At 47.4% G+C, this 20,787-nt stretch overlaps 1 protein-coding gene across 4 annotated transcripts; it reads right to left on the bottom strand.

Moving 5' to 3' along the window:
- Positions 1-252: 252 nt before the first annotated feature.
- Positions 253-20,349, bottom strand: GPR173 (G protein-coupled receptor 173). 4 transcript variants are annotated; one of them, XM_070502311.1, is made up of 3 exons: positions 19,675-20,349; positions 8,792-8,932; positions 253-1,851 (listed from the first exon to the last, which is right to left on the bottom strand). In XM_070502311.1, exon 3 carries the CDS (start codon positions 1,749-1,751, stop codon positions 630-632), a length of 1,122 nt encoding a protein of 373 aa, XP_070358412.1. In that variant the 5' UTR covers positions 1,752-1,851; positions 8,792-8,932; positions 19,675-20,349; the 3' UTR covers positions 253-629. The 4 variants fall into 4 exon arrangements, with proteins under 4 accessions (XP_070358412.1, XP_044619906.1, XP_070358414.1 ...); XM_044763971.2 differs by lacking the exon at positions 8,792-8,932 and having other exon boundaries at positions 19,675-19,943; XM_070502313.1 differs by lacking the exon at positions 19,675-20,349 and having other exon boundaries at positions 253-1,848; positions 8,792-8,925.
- Between the last annotated feature and the right edge of the window lie 438 nt (positions 20,350-20,787).

Below are 20,787 nucleotides of genomic sequence, written 5' to 3'. Positions count from 1 at the left end.
TGGTGGGGAGGGAGAAGAGACCAGGCTTGGGGCCAGGGTTAGCTTAAAACAACATTGTACAAAACATAGCAATTCAGCATCCCTGCTCCCTGGGGACCCAGCACCCACTTTGGTCACTCTTGCCAGCAGATCAGTTTCTCCCTAAACATCCAGGCCTTGCTAAAGGACTTGGAAGGGGAGGGTGCATGGGAGCAGAGGGGCAATAAGAGCTCTGGAAGTCTATTTTACAGGACAAATTTCCCCTTTCTGGACATTGTCAGAAGGAGAGACATTAAAGCAAGAAAGCCTGTCTCCTCAGCTATTAGTAGAAAAACCCGCATTTTCTTTTGTTTTCTTTTTTTGAATTGTCACTTCTGGGGGAGGGGGAAGAGGAGGGAAAGAGAGAGATTGTAGAAGTGGAGAAGGAGGTGGCTGAGACAGGCACCACAGAACTAGAAATACCTCTTTCCCAGTCCCCCACCTGGTTCCCAACCCTGGGGAGGTGTTGGCAAAGGTGCCTAGATTCCAGGTGGTTCAAGGGGCTGGGGCTGGAGCTCAGAAAGAAACACTCTTGTATGGGGCCCCATCTCTCCCTTTCAGTTGGCCCCATCATGGTGACCTTTTGCCTGCCTGCCTGCCTCCAGGCTGCTTCACATGACACAGTAGGGTTCTCTGGGAGCTGGGGCACCTCCTGTGCTCCAGCAGGGGGCGTGAGTCCTCAGGCACTTCTTGAGGTCCTTGTTGAGCAGGAAGCAGACGATCGGGTTGACAGCAGCCTGGGCGAAGCTCATCCAAACAGCGGTGGCCAGGTAACGGTGGGGCACGGTGCAGGCTTTCACAAACACTCGCCAGTAGCAGGCCACGATGTAGGGTGACCAGAGGAGCAGGAAGAGCAGTGTGATTGCGTAGAACATGCGGCCCAGCTGCTTTTCACCCTTGACCTCGTCCATGCCCAGCAGCCGCCGGCTGGCTGCGTGCCCATTCTGCCGGATACCCAACAGGGTTGGTGGCATGGGCCCGCGGCCAAAGCCGGCAATCCAGTTGGCAGCAGCCTGGCCGGTGGCCCCAGGGCCATGGAATGTCCAGTTCTGGCTGATGGCTGGCACCATCTGCACTGGCTTCATCTTGCGGTGACGGTACTCGAAGAGGAGCAGCTTGCCATAGACAGCATGTGTGGCTGCCATGAGCACAGCCAACATAAGCATGAAGCCCAGCGTGTCATTGGCCTTGAAGTAGCGATGCTCAAAGATGCACTGGTCCTCCTCACGGATAAACTTGTAGGTGCCCACATCAAAGACGGGTGGGAAGGCCATGGCCACAGACAAGGTCCAGGCCATGCAGATGACAGCTGCACATGTCCAAAGTGTCATGCGCTTGGCGTAGAAGCGGTGGTGGGCGATAGCCATATAGCGGGTGACGCTGATGCAGAACAGCATGAAGGCCGCATGGAAGCAAAAGAGCACGGCCATAAAGGCCACAATCTTGCAGCTGAGCGCACTGAAGGTCCATGAGGAGCCGTGGCGCACAGAAGCCAGCACAAAGGGGAAGCAGACGGCAGATCGTATGCCATCGGCCAGGCACAGGTCCAGCAGAAAGTAGTAAGGAGCCTTGTGTAAGGCACGCTCCTTGAGCACCAGCAGGGACAAGATGGCGTTGCCTGCCAGGCTCACACACATGATCAATCCCAGCAACACCAGCTTCACGTAAGCTGATGCTGATGGGGGGGACAGTGCGCCGCTCACCTCCTCGGGCTCTCCAGTGGTGTTGGCCATACTGAGGGGCAGGGGCTGTGCCCAACCCTACGGGGTCAGCCAGTCTGGTACTTGATGGGCCCTGGGGGACTCCATCAGTTGTCCTGCTGGGCCGCACCTGCTATTGGGGATAATGGGGGAGACACAGACACAGAGAGACAGAGAGATGGGGGCAGGAGAGAGACAGGGAGAAAAACACACACAGAGGCATAGAGACAGAGTGAGAAAGGATGGAACAAAGAGATAGCAAATGGCGACAAAGATATAAATGGATACAAAGTGAGACAGAAATGGAGGGGAAGAGAAAGAGTGACAAGAGATAAGGAGAGAAACAGAACCGGAGAGACAAGCAGAGGGGGAAAGAAGGAGAGAGAGAGGGAGAGACAGAGAGAGAGAGAAAAAGAAAGAAAGAGAGCGAGAAACACAAGAAAAAGAGACAGTGAGAAGAAACAGGTGGAAAGGAAAGGTGAGGAAGAAACAGAAAAGGCAGTGTTAGTGTGTCCACATGGCCTCCCCACTTCCTCCCCAGCTAGTGTCAGGTTCTTGGCCCACTGCTGCTCCTACCCCTCCTTGCTGGGTGAGGGTACTTCATCTTTCTGGTTGTCCTCAGTTACCTGTTTCCTCCATTGGTGGGTCTGTGGGGCGGGGATGTTGGTGTTGCTCTTCTTCCCCTTTGCAAAGCCGTCAGGTTGTGTTTTTCAAACTTTTTTGACTGTCACTCATAGTAAGAAATACATTTTACATCACAACCCAGTACACATACACACGTGTGCACACATACCTGAACCAAAAGTTTCATAAAACAGTACTGATTTTATGTGTAATGTGCCCCATTAGTTTCTATTTTATTTCATGTTTTTTATTAATGCTAGTAGCCACTGGTTAAATAAGTTTCCTTATTCACGATCAGGAATGTGTTTAACACATTCAAGAAACAGCAGGAAGACCAGTGTGGTTGGAACAGGGTGGGTGAGGGAGACAGTGGTAGAAGTCAAGGTCACAGAGGTCAGATCGTGTAGGACTGTGGGCCGTGACGAGGACTTGGGTTTTTATTTTAAGTGAGGTGGGGAGTATGTGTGAATATAAAGATGTAGGTATGCTTGTGTGTATTCATTTGTTGAAAAACTATTTATTGAGCATCTACTGTGTGCTGGGCACTGAGGATACAGCTGTGAGCCAGATAGACAAAAATCCCTGCCCTTGTGAAGCTGCCCTTCTAGATAATAAAGATACCTAGGTGAAGTACAGTAGGTCAGGTGATGATAAGTTCCTAAAAGTACAAACAAAGGAGGGAAGGGGGATAGGAAGTGCTAGGGGTGGAGGAGGTGCAGTTTTAGATGAGGTGGACGGAGAAGGCTTCAAGGAGGAGGTGCTATCTGAGCAAAGACCTGAAGGAGGTGAAAGTGAGCCATGTGGATATCTGGGGAAAGAGAAGTCCAGGCAGAGGGAACAGCCACAGCAAAGGCCCTAAGGTGGGACTACACATGGTAGGCTACTGTGGGTGGAACAGAGTGAGTGACGGGAAAGTGGTGGGAGGTGAGGTCAGAAAGTTGGCAAGGCCAGATCACTTAGGCCATGGTAAAGACTATGACTTTTACTCTGAGTGAGATGGGAGCTATGGGAGGGTTTTGAGCAAAGGAAAGATGTGATATGACTCAGGATTGAATGGGATCCCACTTGCTGCTGTGAGGAGCACAAACCATGTGGGGCAAAGGTGGAAGTGGGGAGACTACTTATGAGGCTCCTGCAGCAATCCAGGTGAGAAATAATAGCACCCCCATGCCCCTTGCCCTACTTTAATCTCGTCCTAGAATTTCTCTCTTCTAATTTACTGTATAATTTACGTTTAAAATTTGGTTTATTGCCTGCCTCTCCCTATTACAATGAAAGCTCAACAGGGGCAGGGATGATAGACTCACCCACTCTCCTCTAGAAGAGCAGTGCATAGCACATGGTAGGTCCTCAGTCAAAAGATGTTAAATCAATTGGTTGAAGGACTAACCGGGCTGGTGGCTCAGGGAGGGCTGCCTGGAGACATCTAGGTAGGAGTTGATGAAAAAGCAGCCTGGGCAGTGCACGAGTGCGAAGGCACAAAGTTTGAGGGGAAATAGGAGAGCTCCTGGTATGTGCTGGCTGGGGGCAGGGGCTGTGGGGTGTGATAAGGTAAGAGGGCAGGGCCAAGAGGGAGGGTGGCAAGGCGTCTGGGCAGAAGCTGGAGAAGCTCAGAACTACTGTTGGGGCTGGGATGGGCTTGAGGTTGGGGGAGGCATGGCTTGAGTGGATGTCTTTCTACCCCCTCGCTCCCAGGAAAAAGTATCCCCTTTGCACTGTTTCCCAGTTAAATCCACCCTGGCCTGTCACAGCCACCTGGGGCCAGGCTTTTTTGATGGCATCCCAAAGTCTCAGAGGTGCTGCCAGTAGGCCACAAGAAGGTGCTAGGGCAGGAGCTTCGGAGAAGTGGGGTTGGTGGGCCCCTTTTGGCCCCTGAATGCCTCATAGCTCCCACAGAACTAGGGACCAGCCAACAGGTGGGTGTGTGTAAATGTACACACACACATACACACACACACTCAGACTTGAGGGGATGCAGGGGGAAAGTGATAGAGACAGAGAGAGTCAAAAAGACACAAAGAGTGACAGAGAAGGAGAGAGGAGCAGAGAGAGAGAGAGACAGATGGAGATGTGGGAGGGAGGGAAAAAGAGAAACAAAGAAAGGGGAGATAGTCTTACACGCAGAGAGGAAGAAAGAGAAATAGAAAGCGGAAGAAGAAAGAGTGAGGAAAAAGAGACACAGAAAGCGCGAGCGACAGAGAAAGAAGAGAAATACAGACAGAGAAAGAGAGAGAAAAAATAGAGACAGAGGGAGAGAGGGAAGGAGGGACGGAAACAGAGACAGAAACAGGGATAGAAGGCGAGGGATAATGCCAGGAAAGAGAGAAAGATAAAGAAATTGAGAGAGACGAAGGTGGAGAGTGAAAGACAGCTACAGAGAAGGAATGCAGACCGAGGCAGAGACAGAGACAGTCTTTCTGTCTGCAGAAACAAAGATGGATAGAGAGAGACACACACACACACAGACACACTAAGACCGAGAAGGTAGATAATGTGTAGCCCAGAGTCTCAGTGAAAACAAAAACAAACACTAAAACAAAACAAAACAAAAAACAATAGCAGCAAACAAACAAAACCCTGGTGTTGTCTGGAAAGCTGGGGCAATCCTATAAATAAATGAGAGGGTTCTTTAGAGCACAGACTGGCAGCCACAGCCTGGGTCCATCCTACGCCAGCACGTAACATATATACACCTGTTCGTGCCCAGATGCCCTTAGACACAGATACACAGACACCTACACACACACGGAGGGTGTATTGTATATGCTGCTTGGTTCACACAGGCACAGTGTACCCCGCCTAAACATCAGTGCTTCGTCCTCAACAAAGGCATTACTGCCTTCTAGGGGACATTTTGGAAATTTGTAGGAGGATTTTTGGTTGCTACAGTGCCTGGGTGTAGGATGTCTTTCTGACATTTAGGGGTCCAGGGCGAGGATGCTGGCCATCCAGTGATCTTCTGGGCAGGTCCCCATAGCCAACATATGTCCTGCATCCCTTAGGACTTTGGACTTGTAATGAATTGAATCTAGAATCTAACTCTATTTCACAGATAAACACAATTTTCCCCCTCATTTTAATATACCCTGAATTATCCAGGAATATAGCTGTCATGTAAATCCAGAAGAGACTGTACTTTGTTTTGTGGAGCAGTTTACTTGAGTTGTTCACTATTTCGGAAAATCTCACCACTAGGCCTTGGCCTGTCATTCTCCCCTTCTCCTAAATTCATGTTTACTCATTATAAGACATTATAAGCCTATAATTACTTCATTGACTCTCTTGGGAAGTGTCACACCAAGTATTTATATATTGAAATACAAGTTATTTTCTTATAAATCAATTTTATCTTTTATTTATTTGTATCAGAGTTGATATAATACGGATATTGTATAAAATTCTATATGGATTTTCTTTTGAAATTATATATGCATAGAAGTTATATTATCTAAGAACTCCATGTCCAGATAGTAAGGGGTGTTACAAAATATGTTACATAAAAGAGGGCGTTGGGTATGGAAGGGCTGAAAATTGCTCATATACACAGACACACTGAGACACACACACTCACACACACATGTGTAATGGCCCATAAACCCACAATTATAACTCTCCTAACACACACACACACAGGTGAACTCTCAAATCCTGGCAGATAGATACACACACACAAACCTGCTCACTGTCACTCACACGTAGACTCACATATACCCTTTGTCCCCATATACCTGATTATTCAAATCCTCTCACATATTCAGACAAACTCTTGCAACACAGGACATGTACAAACACTGTGACACACATTAACACTCAGATTCAAAGTCACTTCCATATGCCAGCATGCTCACATGCACTTGAACCCTGCCACACACATACACACACAAACACACAAGTATGTATACACAGACAGAATCCCCCTCAGATACCCATAGGTATATGTGCATGAAGAAAAAAATAGGCAACTAAAAAGCTGCTCACGTATACACATATGTACATACTCTAATGCACGCTAACACACAGACACCGACCCATCCAAACCCTCTCACATAGATTAGGCACACTCACCAACACAGATATGTACATCCTAGCACATGTACACACAGATACTCATTCACATACACACTAACTTATGCAGAGAAGTATACCAGCTCCAATATACACACACACAGCCCTCAGCAATATGCAAGCACAACCAAACACAGAGAGAATAACCACCTATGTATACAAGATACATTCTTGCACACACAAACATGTGTACACGCACAAACTTGTTCACAACACACATGCACTTACATGATACACACATCTTGCAACAGGTATGCACCCAGAGACAAACTAGGGCATGTGCACAGACCAGCCAACTCCTCCATGCACAGGTGGAGACATTAGCAGAGCTGCCTGGCTGGTGGGCACCTGCCGCAGCAGGGGGCCAGAGCAAGAAGGGGCTCCAGGGTGCCATGTGAAAAGGGAGGTTGTAAATGTTTGGATCACTTCCTGTTAAAGCATCCCTGATAGTCTGATGATTACTTTGATTGCCACTCGTTCATCATCAGTGAGGCTCTTTGGTCTTGCCTATACATGTACAACGTTTGTTTTTCTTTTAACTTGATCTCATTCTTATTTTTCCACAAAAATAGAAAGCTGTTATGATTGTTGCTGTTATTACTATTATACAGTATTAGGTGTTCCTAAAAGAAATATAATTATGTTATTAATTTCCTTGATTGTTGCTTTATTTAAAAATTTTTTCTTTTAGAACATTTCAAACATAAAAGAGTAGAAAGAGGGGCTGGCCCGGTGGCCGAGTGGTTAAGTGTGCGCGCTCCACTTCGGCGGCCCGGGGTTTTGCCTGTTCGGATCCTGGGGGCGGACATGGCACTGCTCATCAGGCCATGCTGAGGCGGCGTCCCACGTGGGACAGCCAGAGGCACTCACAACTAGAATATACAACTGTGTACTGGGGGGGGGGGGGGCTTTGGGGAGAAGAAAAAAAAAAGAAGGTTGGCAACAGTTGTTAGCTCAGATGCCAATCTTTAAAAGAAAAAAAGTAGAAAAAATCCTGTAACGAACCTTAGCGCACCCATTGCCCAGATTCACCAATGATCAACTCATAGGGTCTTTTTTTGCCTATAACCTCACCCACTTCCCCCACTTCCAGAGTATTCTGAAACATATCTATGATACCATTTCATCCACAAGTATTTCAGTAAGTATTTCTAAAAGATAAGGACGCTTTTAAAAAATTACAACAATATCATTTTCATTAGTTCTTTGCTTATTGATTTACTTGCTGCTGGCTTTTAATATTAAAAATTAGCCAAATCTTATTCTTGGTGGGATTTCATAATTAACTATTATTTTTTGGTTTTAATTAAAAACATTTGTCAATAAATGAATGGCGCCTGACTACAGTTGAATTGAGTTGATTCATGAGAGGAAAATCTAGGCGTTTCTGGCTCCATCGTGGAGTGCTGCTTTCTTAAGAATGCAGAAGAACTCAAATTTGTTTTTTGAAAAACTCAATTTTCAGAAGTCACAAAGGTCTGCTGATCCCTTCAGTACTTTATCTTCAAGTAATTTCATTTTTGAGATGATAGTTCTTTTCCCATCAAAATGGACTTTTTGACTAAAGCTGGAAAATCAGGAGACTCACAAGACAAACACAGTTAGTCTCCCCTCCAAAAAAATCCAAGATGTCCCTAATTTAAGCAATTTAATGAGGATTCTCTCAAATTTGGATTCAGCTGCCCAATGAGCCCTCTCTTTCTCTGCCTAAATGTTCGATTTGCATGGAAAAGTTATCAAAAGAAACTTCATTTCCCAGTAGGCTATGTTGGTCAACCGACCACAAAACACTCTATTACACAGAGAAAGATTTGGACTTTTTAAAGCACCCGGAGGTGCAAATCAAGAAACCGGGCTCTTTTATGAGATGAGTTAAAACATTCTTAGATGGAGCTCAACCAGCTAGTGACAGGGTTGCATAATTAGTAAGTAAAGCTAAGATGACCGTTCAGCAGAATCTCACATTAGCAGTCTGCCGGGAAATTGTCCACACTATATTTGAGACCCACGAGGTAAAGGGAATAGGAAAGGGGCCACTTTCAATTATTGTTATTAGGAGACACACTGACAACCGGTCAAAGGACATCAAGGCAACACTAACCCAGAAGTTCATCGAATCGAAAGGGTTTTCATTTCGTACTGATGCAATTCTGGATGTTGATTGACAATGCTTATAGTACTAGTCAGAAAGCCTGAAGAGAAATGCAAGAAGCACCAAAATAAACTAAGGTTGAAATATTCAAAAGGATACATGAGTATTCTGAAATATTGTGGAAACTTTGCGTAAGGTCGTGGACTGATGCTGCTGTTGAGAAGGCAGGAAGTTGACATGCGGAATTTGTTCTGAAAACGCAGAGATTCATTGATTCACTGAGGAGCCTCACCTATAAAAGTTTGCCTGAGGGGCCGGCCCGGTGGCGCAGCAGTCAAGTTCACAAGTTCGGCTTCGGCGGCCCGGGGTTCGCTGGTTCGGATCCCGGGTGTGGACCTAGACTTGCTTGTCAAGCCATGCTGTGGCAGGCGTCCTACACATAAAGTTAGAGGAAGATGGGCACAGATGTTAGCTCAGGGCCAGTCTTCCTCAAAAAAAAAAAAAAAAAGTTTGCCTGAAGGTCTAATTTCCACAGTAAATGATGCTAGGTGAAGTTAATAAGATCCAGGGCACTACCCACGCGCTTGTCAGCTTTTCGCAAAGCACTGGGATCAGTATCCCATTCTCCATCGTTTTAAACCTAAGTGTGTAAGGATTTTGTGAACGATTCTCACTTTGCTGATTTGATGCTTACTGGCTTCAACAAATGGCTCTTTGAGCACATGAACAAAATGACAGCAAAAATTTTGAAGACAGTCAAAAATATATGAAAGTATACCGACGAGGTTTACGGATTTGAAGCCAAACTTCAATTTAGAGGAAGTGAGGCCAAGTATGGTTCCTGGGTGAGGTTTAGTCGGTGTTATAAGTTCAACACTAAAGAAGACTTATTAGGATGAGTAGAACAATGTGTCTACTTAGGGGAAAAGCTTCATCGTTATTTTTAAATACTCAAAACGAAAATTTTCTGTTGGATTCAAAATTCATGAGCATTTGTTACAAGGAATTTCAACATCACATTTGATTGAAAGAAAAGAAAGAAGCATTAGATTTAAAGAAGGTTTCACCTTTGATATACAAATTTCAAAGACTATGAATTATCCAAGTTCTGATTATTGACGAGAAAGGAGTTTTAATCAATAAAAAAAATACCCTTTGACCATTTGCTGTCACCTACTTATGCAAGCAGTTTCCTGTTGAGGGTAACTACCAAGAAATAGAAGAGATCATGTAGCTATTTCGAGCATAAAACCTGGGTCTCTGCCTGGCCTTGGCAAGAACCAGTAAGTTATAAAAGGGAGGTGAAAAAGGGAGGCACGAACAAGCAGTTGTTCCATTTCTTAAGAAAATTTGGTATGGTATGAAAGCATCAGCCATATTCAACACTAGAAACTGCATCTGATGCTTCAGAGAAGCCAAAATGGTACCTGATGACCCCAAAGCTTGTGCTTTTGAGGTAAGCTTTGCTGGCCTGCAGAACCATGCAGCTATATTTCACACATTCCAGCTGATTACTGAAGACATTAGGGCAAACTGTGTCTCAACAACCTCCACGGAATGGATCTTACTTTCGACAACATGCCTTCCAAGATTGAGAAGTGGCAGGTCACGATGGAAGTTTATATCCGTGCTGAAACTACTAATGGTTATTTGCTTCATTTGTTTTGTTTGGGTTTTTACTGAGAAACACAATAACGATGTAGAAGATCTATGCTCAGTACCAACTGATTTACCTAATCATGATGAAAATGGCCACAAGTGAATCAAATGACCATAAAATAAATCAAGGCAGTCATGACCAGAGGCTCAGAAGAAGTGGGCACGAACGTTGACCACTACAAATTTGCACGAGTGAATAAAAACTTATGCTTACAGAAGTGAACTCAAGTGTGCTATGACAAAATTCTGAAAAGATTTCATTGGGAAGTTATATACAGATTCAATATTTAATGACTCTCTGAAAACTTCGCATTTTTGTTTTTCTTACCACAATTGGTATAACGAAAAGAAAATGTAAAGAAGTCCTTTTCATCAAACCCCAGTACCCCTAAATCCTCTTCGGTTTACTCCAGTGCGCCATACAAATATTTCACCTTTTCTGTGTGCCTGGCTGTGAATGCCCTAACACATTCACATCTAGTCACATTGCATAGACACACTAGCACACATGGACAGATATGTGCCCACAGGCACACGTGTTACATGGAGATTTGAATTTGCACTTACATCCAGACTCACACCAGCTGATAAGTGCAATCAGGTGCTCATACACACACGTACACACATACTTCCTCTTCTACACAGAAATGGTTAGGCGTGTGTGTAGGTGCCCACCTACCGGCAAATCATGCAAAGATATACAAAACACACACACACGCACACACACAGATATAACCACTCTTTTATAGAAATACAGGCCTAGGCAGAGACATATTCGCCATTCACATGGGCACATGCAGACACATACACCTACAAACCAAATCATATGGTCCTGCATGCTTTCAGACACAATCATGTGTGCACAGACATCAGAACTGACATTCAGATACAGGGCAAGTCCTGTGCACATCCTACAGATCCAGGCCCTCCCCCACTCCAGGCTCTTACACTAAAAGATTAAAACCCACTAGCTTATACAAACCCTGCCCTGGCACACATACATATGAACACAGTATATAAATCTGCCCTGGCACACATACACATACACACAGTAAAGATATGCTCACACACACAGACACATTGCTCAGGCTCACTGCTACAGACAGAGGCAGGCAGGCGTATAGAGCAATGCAGGCTCATGCATACACATCCACATAGCCACCAATGCTTGTGAACACAGACAGACACAAAGCCTCAGATGCACACACCCATTTACACCTACATATAAACTCACATGTCACAGATATACACATCCTAGTACATGGCCATATAGGCACAAATCCTTTATACAAACACACACACACACACACACACACACACATCACATATAAACCTGGATACCAACCTTCTTACATTTGCAGACACTCACAATAGAGATTGACGTGCATGCTCACGTATGCAGACATACTGGCAATGCAGGGTAACACCTGAACTCACATGGACACAACACTATCACAGACACAGATGTGTGCACTCATACACCCGGATTTGCACACACTGGGAAATACACACACAGGGCCAAACTCCCTCCATTGACCTCCTAGACACACACTTCCTTTCTCAGACACCCCTGGTTTTATACACACACTGGGACACATATAAGTATAAAACAAGTTTTATGTACAAGCACCCTCTCACATACACACGGGATCTGCTCATTCTCTCACATACACATGGAGACAGCTAACGTGGCAAATACGCACATAGAAACTACCCCATTCACACTTGCAGATGGACACACACTGTTACTTACACATCAGCACATCAATAATTACGTACTAGGTAACACCTTATATGGCACAGAGGACTCATTATGTGCCTGGCACTGTCCTAAGCACTTTTCAAATATTAACTCATCCAAACCTCACCCTACAAGATAGGTGGTATTATTACTCCTACTTGACAGATAAGGAACTGGGGCTTCGTTGAGGTTAGGTGACTTGCCCAAAGCCGCACAGCTAATACACGGCAGAACTAGAATGCAAACCAAGAGCCTGGCTCCAGAGACCTTGCAGATCCAACTTACTCACATGCAGAAGCACATTCACTTCATACACATACACAGATACACACCACTCTAGCACAAGCACATGCAATGCACACACAAGCCATGTATTGACACACTCAGCTGCAAACAGCCACACGCATGCACACACAGACACAAACATGGACATGCTCACATCTACAGACACTCCAGCCGAAGTATATATGCCCTAGGAAAGATACACACATTCATAAACACGCCCATAAACACACAGCCCACTCAGATACACCCACACTATCAAACACACAAAACACCCAGATGTACCACCTACACACCAACCAGAGAAATCCACACTCACATACAGATACACCCATATTCTCAGATACATTCCCCACCCAAACACACCCAAACACTCTCACACACACTATCCAGATAAACTCACATGCACACCTCCCCACCCAGATACACTCACGTTCACACACTCCGCACAGATTCACCTATACACTCTCTCTTTTACACACCACCCAGATACACCCTATCTCTCTCTCAAACACCACCCAGAGGGAACCCCACACATCCTGCTTAGATAAACCCACTCTCACATGCCCCAACCCAGATAGGTGCACATTCTTTTTCTTACACACACTATTTGGATATACCCAATTTCACACACATACCCAATACTGATACAGCCACACTCTCTCACACACATCCCGTCCAAACATACCCATCCTTGTACACACACACATCAAATACACCTACAGTCACAGGCACTACACCCAGATACAGCCACACTTATTCAAACTCCCAACTCAGTACACCCACACTCTCACATACACCATTCAGATACACTCAAACTTGCACACATTCCCAACCCAGAACCCTCATACCCGACCCAGGCACAACTAAAACCTCTCTCACACACAGTATCAAGACACACACCCACGGTGACACACACACCACTCAAAGACACTACACTTGGACACACTCCACCCAGCTAATCACACCCACAAATTCCCAACCCAAATACATCCACACACACAGACACCCACGTACACATAATCCAGAGACACCCACGCACACACAAATCCTATCCACATTCGCTCACTTTCTCTGTCTCTCTGTCTCTGTCTGTATGTCTCTCTCTCTCACACACACACCCCAAGCACAGCTCCACTCACCCAGCCCCACCCAGATACGTTCACCCTCTCATACATACACACACCATCCAGATTCATCCCATACGGACCACTGAGATACACTCACACCCACACACATCATCTAGATGCACACCACCATCTAGATACATTTGCATTAACATCCCGCCCAGATATATCCAGCTCTCACACATGCCATCCAGGTGCACCTCCCCAGATACTCCATTGACCAGATACATCCATGCTCTCATCCCCTCCACACTACCCAGATGCACACACACTCCAAACACACTTCCCACCCAGATATGCCCCCCAAATTCTCTCTTTCACACACCCCATCCAGTTATACACACACATACCCAGGTGCATATACACCCAGATATACAACAAAAACTTTCACAACACACCATCCAGATATACCTTACTACACACTCGGCCACCCAAATACACCCGTGCTCTCACCCACCCACCATCCAGATACACCCACATTCAAACACACTTCACCCAAAATACACCCACACACTGTCTCACACACAGCCCAGACGTACCCCGACACCCTCTCTCACATATCATCCACATGCATCCACATCTCACCCACACGTCATCCAGATACACCCACTCACACCTCCAATACACTCACACTCACCTCCCAACCCAGTTAAACCCAAACACTTACACCTCATCCAGATATATCTACGTACTCCTCCCACCTGATACATCCGTGCTCTCATACACCCACACTCAGAAACACCTCACTCTCTCTTACACAGACACACAATCCATATCCCCTCTCTCTTAATCATCATCATCCAGAATACCCACATTCCACACACACAATGCAGATACACCCATACTTTCTCACACACCCCCACACACCATCCACAGATACCCCCAATTGTATACACACTCACACTCCCACCCTCACCCCGACGTACCCAAATTCTCTCTCTTACACACACACACACACACACACACACAACATCTAGGCACTACAGGTACATCTAGGTACATCTAGGTGTACTCCATCACACGCTTTCATTGCCTAGATACACTTGTGCTCTCACCCACCTACACACCATCCAGATATACCCATATTTGAATGCCCTCCACCCCCAAACGCCCATACTCCCTCATACACATACTCTACCTAGGAATACCCACACTCTCTCTTACACACACAACACAGATACATCCACACTATCAAACACATACATTGCCCAGATATCTCCCCACTCTCTCCTGCACCATCCAGCTATACCCATACCCACGTATCCCTCAAATATTCACATCCTCACTCATCTTTCCACCCAGACACACCCAAACTCTCACTCATACCATCCTCCACTCAAATAGGCCGATGCTCTCATAGTACCTCACAAATGTACCATTAACACACACCCACACTCACACCTGCCCCTCCCAGATATACCCAAATGTCTTACATACACACTCCACCCAGAAACACCCGGGCTCTCTCTTACATACATACAACTCAGACCCCTTCTCTCTCTCTCTCTGTCTCTCTCTCTCTCTCATTCTCTCTCTCACCAAATATAACACCCTTTTCTACACACACACACCCTACTCTACCCAGATATACCTTCACTTATACATATATATTCACATCTAGGTTTCTGCCTGGACGGCATAATTCGGGTGCTCTCCATGAAAACCATTTATCAACCCTAGACACCATACAATGCCATTTTGTCCTGGGTCTTTGATGGGGAGGGGAAGGGAAGGGAAGGGAAGGGAAGGGAAGGGAAGTCTTTGTCTTTCAAAAAATCCTTTCCTAAAGAGGTGACAGGCCCCCTTCCCTAGTAGGACATCAGCCATGATTGGTTCCCACTTCTTGAATGTGAATGATGACAGGAATTATCCTGAGACCCACACAAAAGCCCAGCACGTGGTCAAAGTCAGAGAGGCTCCAGAAGAGGTTCATGGATTGCTCGGGTGTTATAGTTTGCAATCCTGTAGGATGTCTACAAGTTAGAGGCAGACATGGTCTAGCAGGGTGCCAGTGACTCAGACATGCACATAAACACACGCTTGGGTGTACATAACATCACACAGACTCATAAGTACCCTCCCTTATCATCTCCTCAGGGATAAGGTCTATCTGCATAGGGCCAAGGCCAAATATTTCTCTCACACACATACCATCAGATAGGCACATGCACAAATACCTACAATCATCCCTATACATAGGCACACTCACAGCAATGCACACTCGCACTGCACATGGTCCCACACGTTCACATCCATTTACTCTCAAACATAGGCATGCATGCATGGCATACCTTCATATGACATAATGTCCATGAAGGACATACATTTACTCACAAACACAGGTGTACACACAGGCATACTTACACACGACCACAGTCAGGCAGACTCTGTATCACACCTAACGAGACAATGAACAAACATAACACATAGAGGTGAGCTCCCAAATGTATACACACACATACACCTGGACATGACCACATAAGCATATTCACACACACTCACACATGGGTGTACGCACACACATAAACGCTCAGATGTGCACATGCTTGTCAATGAGATGATGTATGCATATACAGACATTCTAACACACATAGACTTATACACACAACCGGGCATGTCCGCCTCTGAGCACATTCACATGCTGATAGACTTGTACATCATTCGTTCCTATATGCACACAATCAGACATGGAGACACAAATGTACTTACAAAACATACTCACACAATCATGGCCAGATATGCACACCTTATACATTTGCACACGTGCATACACCCATATGAGAAACTACGCAAACAAAAGAAGATTCATTTACACTCACATTCCCGGACAGACTTGGACACAAAGGTATGTTCACATACACGCACACATAGAAGAGCAGTCACATATTCTCACGCACTTGTACATCTGCACGAGAAGAACTGATAACACTCAGCACAGACATACACATGTAAGACATCCTCATACCACACACACACATACACTCAAACACACTTATAGGCCCAGAGTGGCACAGACATACATTCACTTACACTGTTCTACAACATATGCTCCAGAACAAACAATGGTATATAAACACAAACACACATATGCAAATAATTAGAGCCATACAAACTGGTACATTCACACACCTGTACCTGCAGACAGGCACGCGCAAGGCATATTCACATGCACACGCATGTGTGCATGCACACACACACTTAGATGTGCATGAACACACAAATATACAAACATGTTCACTCAAATTGCGTACAGCCAGATGTTCACACATACTAGCAGATACACATACATATACACTCACAGTCACTTCACAGGCATATCCACACTCACATATTCACACTCATACTCAGAAATCCAAACAAAACACATAATCAGACACGTGCACCCAAGTATTATGAAACATAGTTACTCATGCATATCACAATGAGACATGTACTCACATATAACAGTGTATCCACAAACATAATTAGACATGTACACAAATGCATCTATTCACCTGTGTACACAGTCTTCTGTGCATATGTATACAACCCACCCCACATCCATACCCATATACATAGTCAGATGTGCACACATAGGCATATCCACAAAATATATTTTCATGAACAAAACATGTACTCACACACTCTCCCTTACTCACACAATTAGTTCTCCTTATACTAGTGTGACCATCTACACTAACATTTCCCTAATCAGATGTGGACCCATAAGCCTGTCTACAGACAATATCTCCCCAAACATGCACACACATAATTCAAAATGCTAGAGAGCCCACATGGACATTCACACATAGGCCTACTCATACATATACATGACAGACCCACCCACACAGAAGCATGTTCACACACACATACCCTCCCATGCATGCATGGACACACACACAGATGCCCTTACACTCACAAACGCACCATTTAGATGCACCTAACTCATATGTACACATAAACACACATGAATATACACAATCCGCTACAACTAGGCATTCACCTAATTGGATATGCATACCCAGGCATTCTGAAACCCTCATACTCATACATATACAATCAGACATGTACACTCAAAGACAAATTGATACCACACACATATACAACCAGACATTCAACAGGCCTGTTGGCTCAGAGAAATACACCCTCACTGAGGCTCAGAATCAAACATACCTATTTGCTCACCCAGACAGACATGCAAAGTCATACCCACTCCCCTATACACACACAAACCTACCCAGACACCCATACACTCACATACACCATCACATAGCCTGTTCACACACACAGACATATACACACCCACAGTGCCCATGAACAGACACACACACACAGACTGCGCACACAGCTACACACCTTCAGTTGCACATACAGTATACACCCATGCTCAGGCCCAGATGCCTCTGGACCACAGGTTGGGTCCTCTCCCTTCCACATCAAATGCTTCTTCAGAAAAGTCTACTCTACACTCCAAAGCCCCATCCCTCCTTGCCCCCACAGAGGAGGTAGTGTTCTGGGCCTCAGCCTTTCTCCTCCTCCTACTCCTCCCCTGGCCTTGAGGACCCTCTGCCAGCCACACTCCCTCACTCAGTTTTTCACCACGTCTCCGCACCCAGAAACCAGCCAGTAACCCCCACTGTACCCCTAGCCCAGGCTCTTGGTTAGCAACTCCCTGGGAACTGTCCCCCACAGGTCTGGCTGCTGCATGGGCCACACCCCAGCTCTCCCCGAAGCCCTGCGATCTCAGAAGCTTCAGCCTTATCTACAGGCCCTGCCAACCACTGACCACAGGCCAAACTCTTGCCAAGTCTCCCCTCAACAGGGAGACGCATACATCGTCAGGGCCAGAAATGCTGCAGGCTGCAAGCCAGACCTCTGTTAGCTCATGGGGGCCTCAAGCCTCTGTGCGTGTGTGTGTGTGTGTGTGCACAGACAGGAGCAAGTGCAGGGAAAGGAGCCTGGAGTGGGGTAGGGGCAGGAGCTCTGCCCACAGCCACCACTTGTAACTTCCTACAAATGAGGTGGAACAACATAGAACTGCTCCTACCTCCCCTCCACTCCCCTCACCATTTGCCTACCTGCTGTCCTCCCCAGATCTCTACCAAGAGCCTGAAGAAGAGGGGCCAGTCCCTCCCCCAAATAATCAATAGCGGCATTAATCATGAATAACCGGCAACAATATTGACCATGAGCTTTGCTGACATTGCTGAAGGGCCACTTCTAGGCACATCCTTTATTTACACACACCAACTCATCTGGTCACTACACACACTCATGATGGAAGAGTTACCAGTCTCTTTGACAGATGGGAAAACCAAGATTCAGTAAGTAGCATACTTTCACTCAAGTTGCAGAGCTAGTAGCGGCAGGAAGTGTCCCTGGAGAATCCATGTTCTCCATGTACCAGGCTTTCTTGCCCCTCCAGACATAGGGACCACTGGCGACATGCACAAGGCCATAAGCTCTGGGGGTCCCAGATACAACATGGGTGTCTGAAACAGAGATAGACAGCCTTGTGATGGAGGCTGGGGACCACCATGTTGTGCCTGGCCCCTGCAGGTTGTTGTGTGACATGGTCCTTGCCCCCACAGAGCCATCAGGCAGCCTAGGGCCTGGAAGTGCTCCCCACCCCACCTCACCTTCCTTTCAGCCCTACAGTGACTTCCTCCCCTTTACCCGGGAATCACAGCAATATCTTCGGTAGCGAGTGAGCAAAAGTCTGCTACCTGTAGGGAGAGACAGGAGAAGAAAAGGAAGGAAGGAAGGAAAGCAAGAAAGAAAAGTGGGAGGGAAGGAAGGAAGGCAAGCAAAGGAACGGAAAGGGGGGAGGGAAGAAGAAGTGGAGGGTGGTCTGGGCTGGGAGCAGCTTCTCTATCATGTCTACCCACCTGCCTGCTCACACACACACACACACACACAGACACACACACACCCTGCATGCAGGCCAAGGAACCTGGAGGAGAGTGGAGGAGGAGGGAAAGGGAGAGGAGGCAGCTGCAGGAGGCTGAGCCTGCCCGGGGTGCAGGCATTGTGAGGAGAGCACGGCCCGGCTCCCAGGCGTGCCTTCCACAGCTAGCACATGAGGAAATATTAACACAGCCTGGTGCCCAACCGCGACCATAATGATAAAAACAGACCCTGTGCGAGGAAACAGGTGGTGGTCCCCTTTCTCATGGGACATTTGGGACTGAGAAAGATGAGGGTGGCTACAGGACTCTCCAGGTTTGGGTGCCCAAGTAGCCCTTGCGATGGAGCAGAAAGAGAGAGACTAACAGAGTCAGAGAGAGACAGAGAGCAAGGCAGTGATGGAGACTCTGAAATATGTGTGGGGAGACAGAAGAGAAGTCCCAGCCCCCCACCCTTGGTGGAAGGATGCTGACTACTTACCTGGGCTCTCTCAGCAGGGCTGTCTTGGAATCCAAGGAGGGGGCCTCAAGACGTCTGACCCAGGAGAAATCACAGCCCGGGCCACACTGTGGGACCCTCAGCGATCTGGCGGGCCAGTGACACTCTTGCTCCTGTTGCCGTGGATACAGTTGGGCTGGTCTAGATTGCAGACATCAGGGGAAGCAGGCACCGGAGGGGTGCACTGGGCAGGGCTGCGGGTGTTGGAGAACACCAGGTGGGCAGCACATAGCCTTGGGGTGCCCAGCTAGCTGGCAGGTGGGGATCTGGGCAGGTGCTTCCCCCACTACACAGTCCCACCCCCATCTTCGTGCCACTGCCAAGCTGGGAGGGCGGCCAGCGCTGGCCCCTACGACCCGTCTGCCCGCCTGGCTATTGGTCCCCCCTGCTTCCCTGTCTGCCTGCCGGCTGCTGCCTTTTGTCCTCAGAAGACACGGTCCCCGCGGGGCCTCTGCCAAGCCTCTAGCAGATGCTCAGGGTCCAGGGCTCCTCCCTGGGAGCACTCGCGCCATGGCCTGGGAGAGCCCCAGGTTGAGGGGGCTCTCATCCAGGCTCACCCCGCTCCCCAGGCTGGGCGGGGATGGGAAACAGGAGTAGGTCCACAGCCAGAGGCAGCAGCAGAGGTGGTGTTGGGGAGGGGATGGACGCCAGAAAGAGGGGGTGGGGTGGAGAGAGAGGCTGGCCTGAGAGCTGTGTCCCGGGTTTTAGATCCGGGTTGAGGAGGGTGGCTCAGAGCATCCGAGGGGGGGGTCCTGATGCAAAACAAGGGCACCATGGGCACGCCGGAGGGACCCTCCTGGCCTGGAAACCACCCCGGCTCACACAAATCCAGGTCCCAAGATGCTAGGGACACCCAGCCTGGATGGGGCATCAGCAGAGAGCCCGGGGTCCTAAGCTGGACCCCATCCGGCCTGTCCGTCCCCCCTCTCCTCGATTTGCACGGTCCCTGCCTCAGGGACGGGCGGAGGAGGGAGGGAGGCAGGGAAAGAGAGGGAGGCAAGGAGGGAGGCTGAGCAGGCAGGGAGACTCCCAGCCACCAGCCTGGTCCTCCCTGGGGAGGGGCGGGGAAGGGGGCTGGTGAGGCCGAGGAGCAGC

The sequence above is a fragment of the Equus asinus genome, chromosome X (genome assembly GCF_041296235.1).
Source record: "Equus asinus isolate D_3611 breed Donkey chromosome X, EquAss-T2T_v2, whole genome shotgun sequence".
NCBI classification, from domain to species: domain Eukaryota; kingdom Metazoa; phylum Chordata; class Mammalia; order Perissodactyla; family Equidae; genus Equus; species Equus asinus.
Note: the sequence above shows the minus strand (reverse complement) of the source record. Positions and strands in the feature narration are given on the sequence as shown.

What these genes read in the sequence shown, in the direction of transcription:
- GPR173 (XM_070502311.1), bottom strand. Translation starts at nt 1,751, where the DNA reads ATGGCCAACACCACTGGAGAGCCCGAGGAGGTGAGCGGCGCACTGTCC.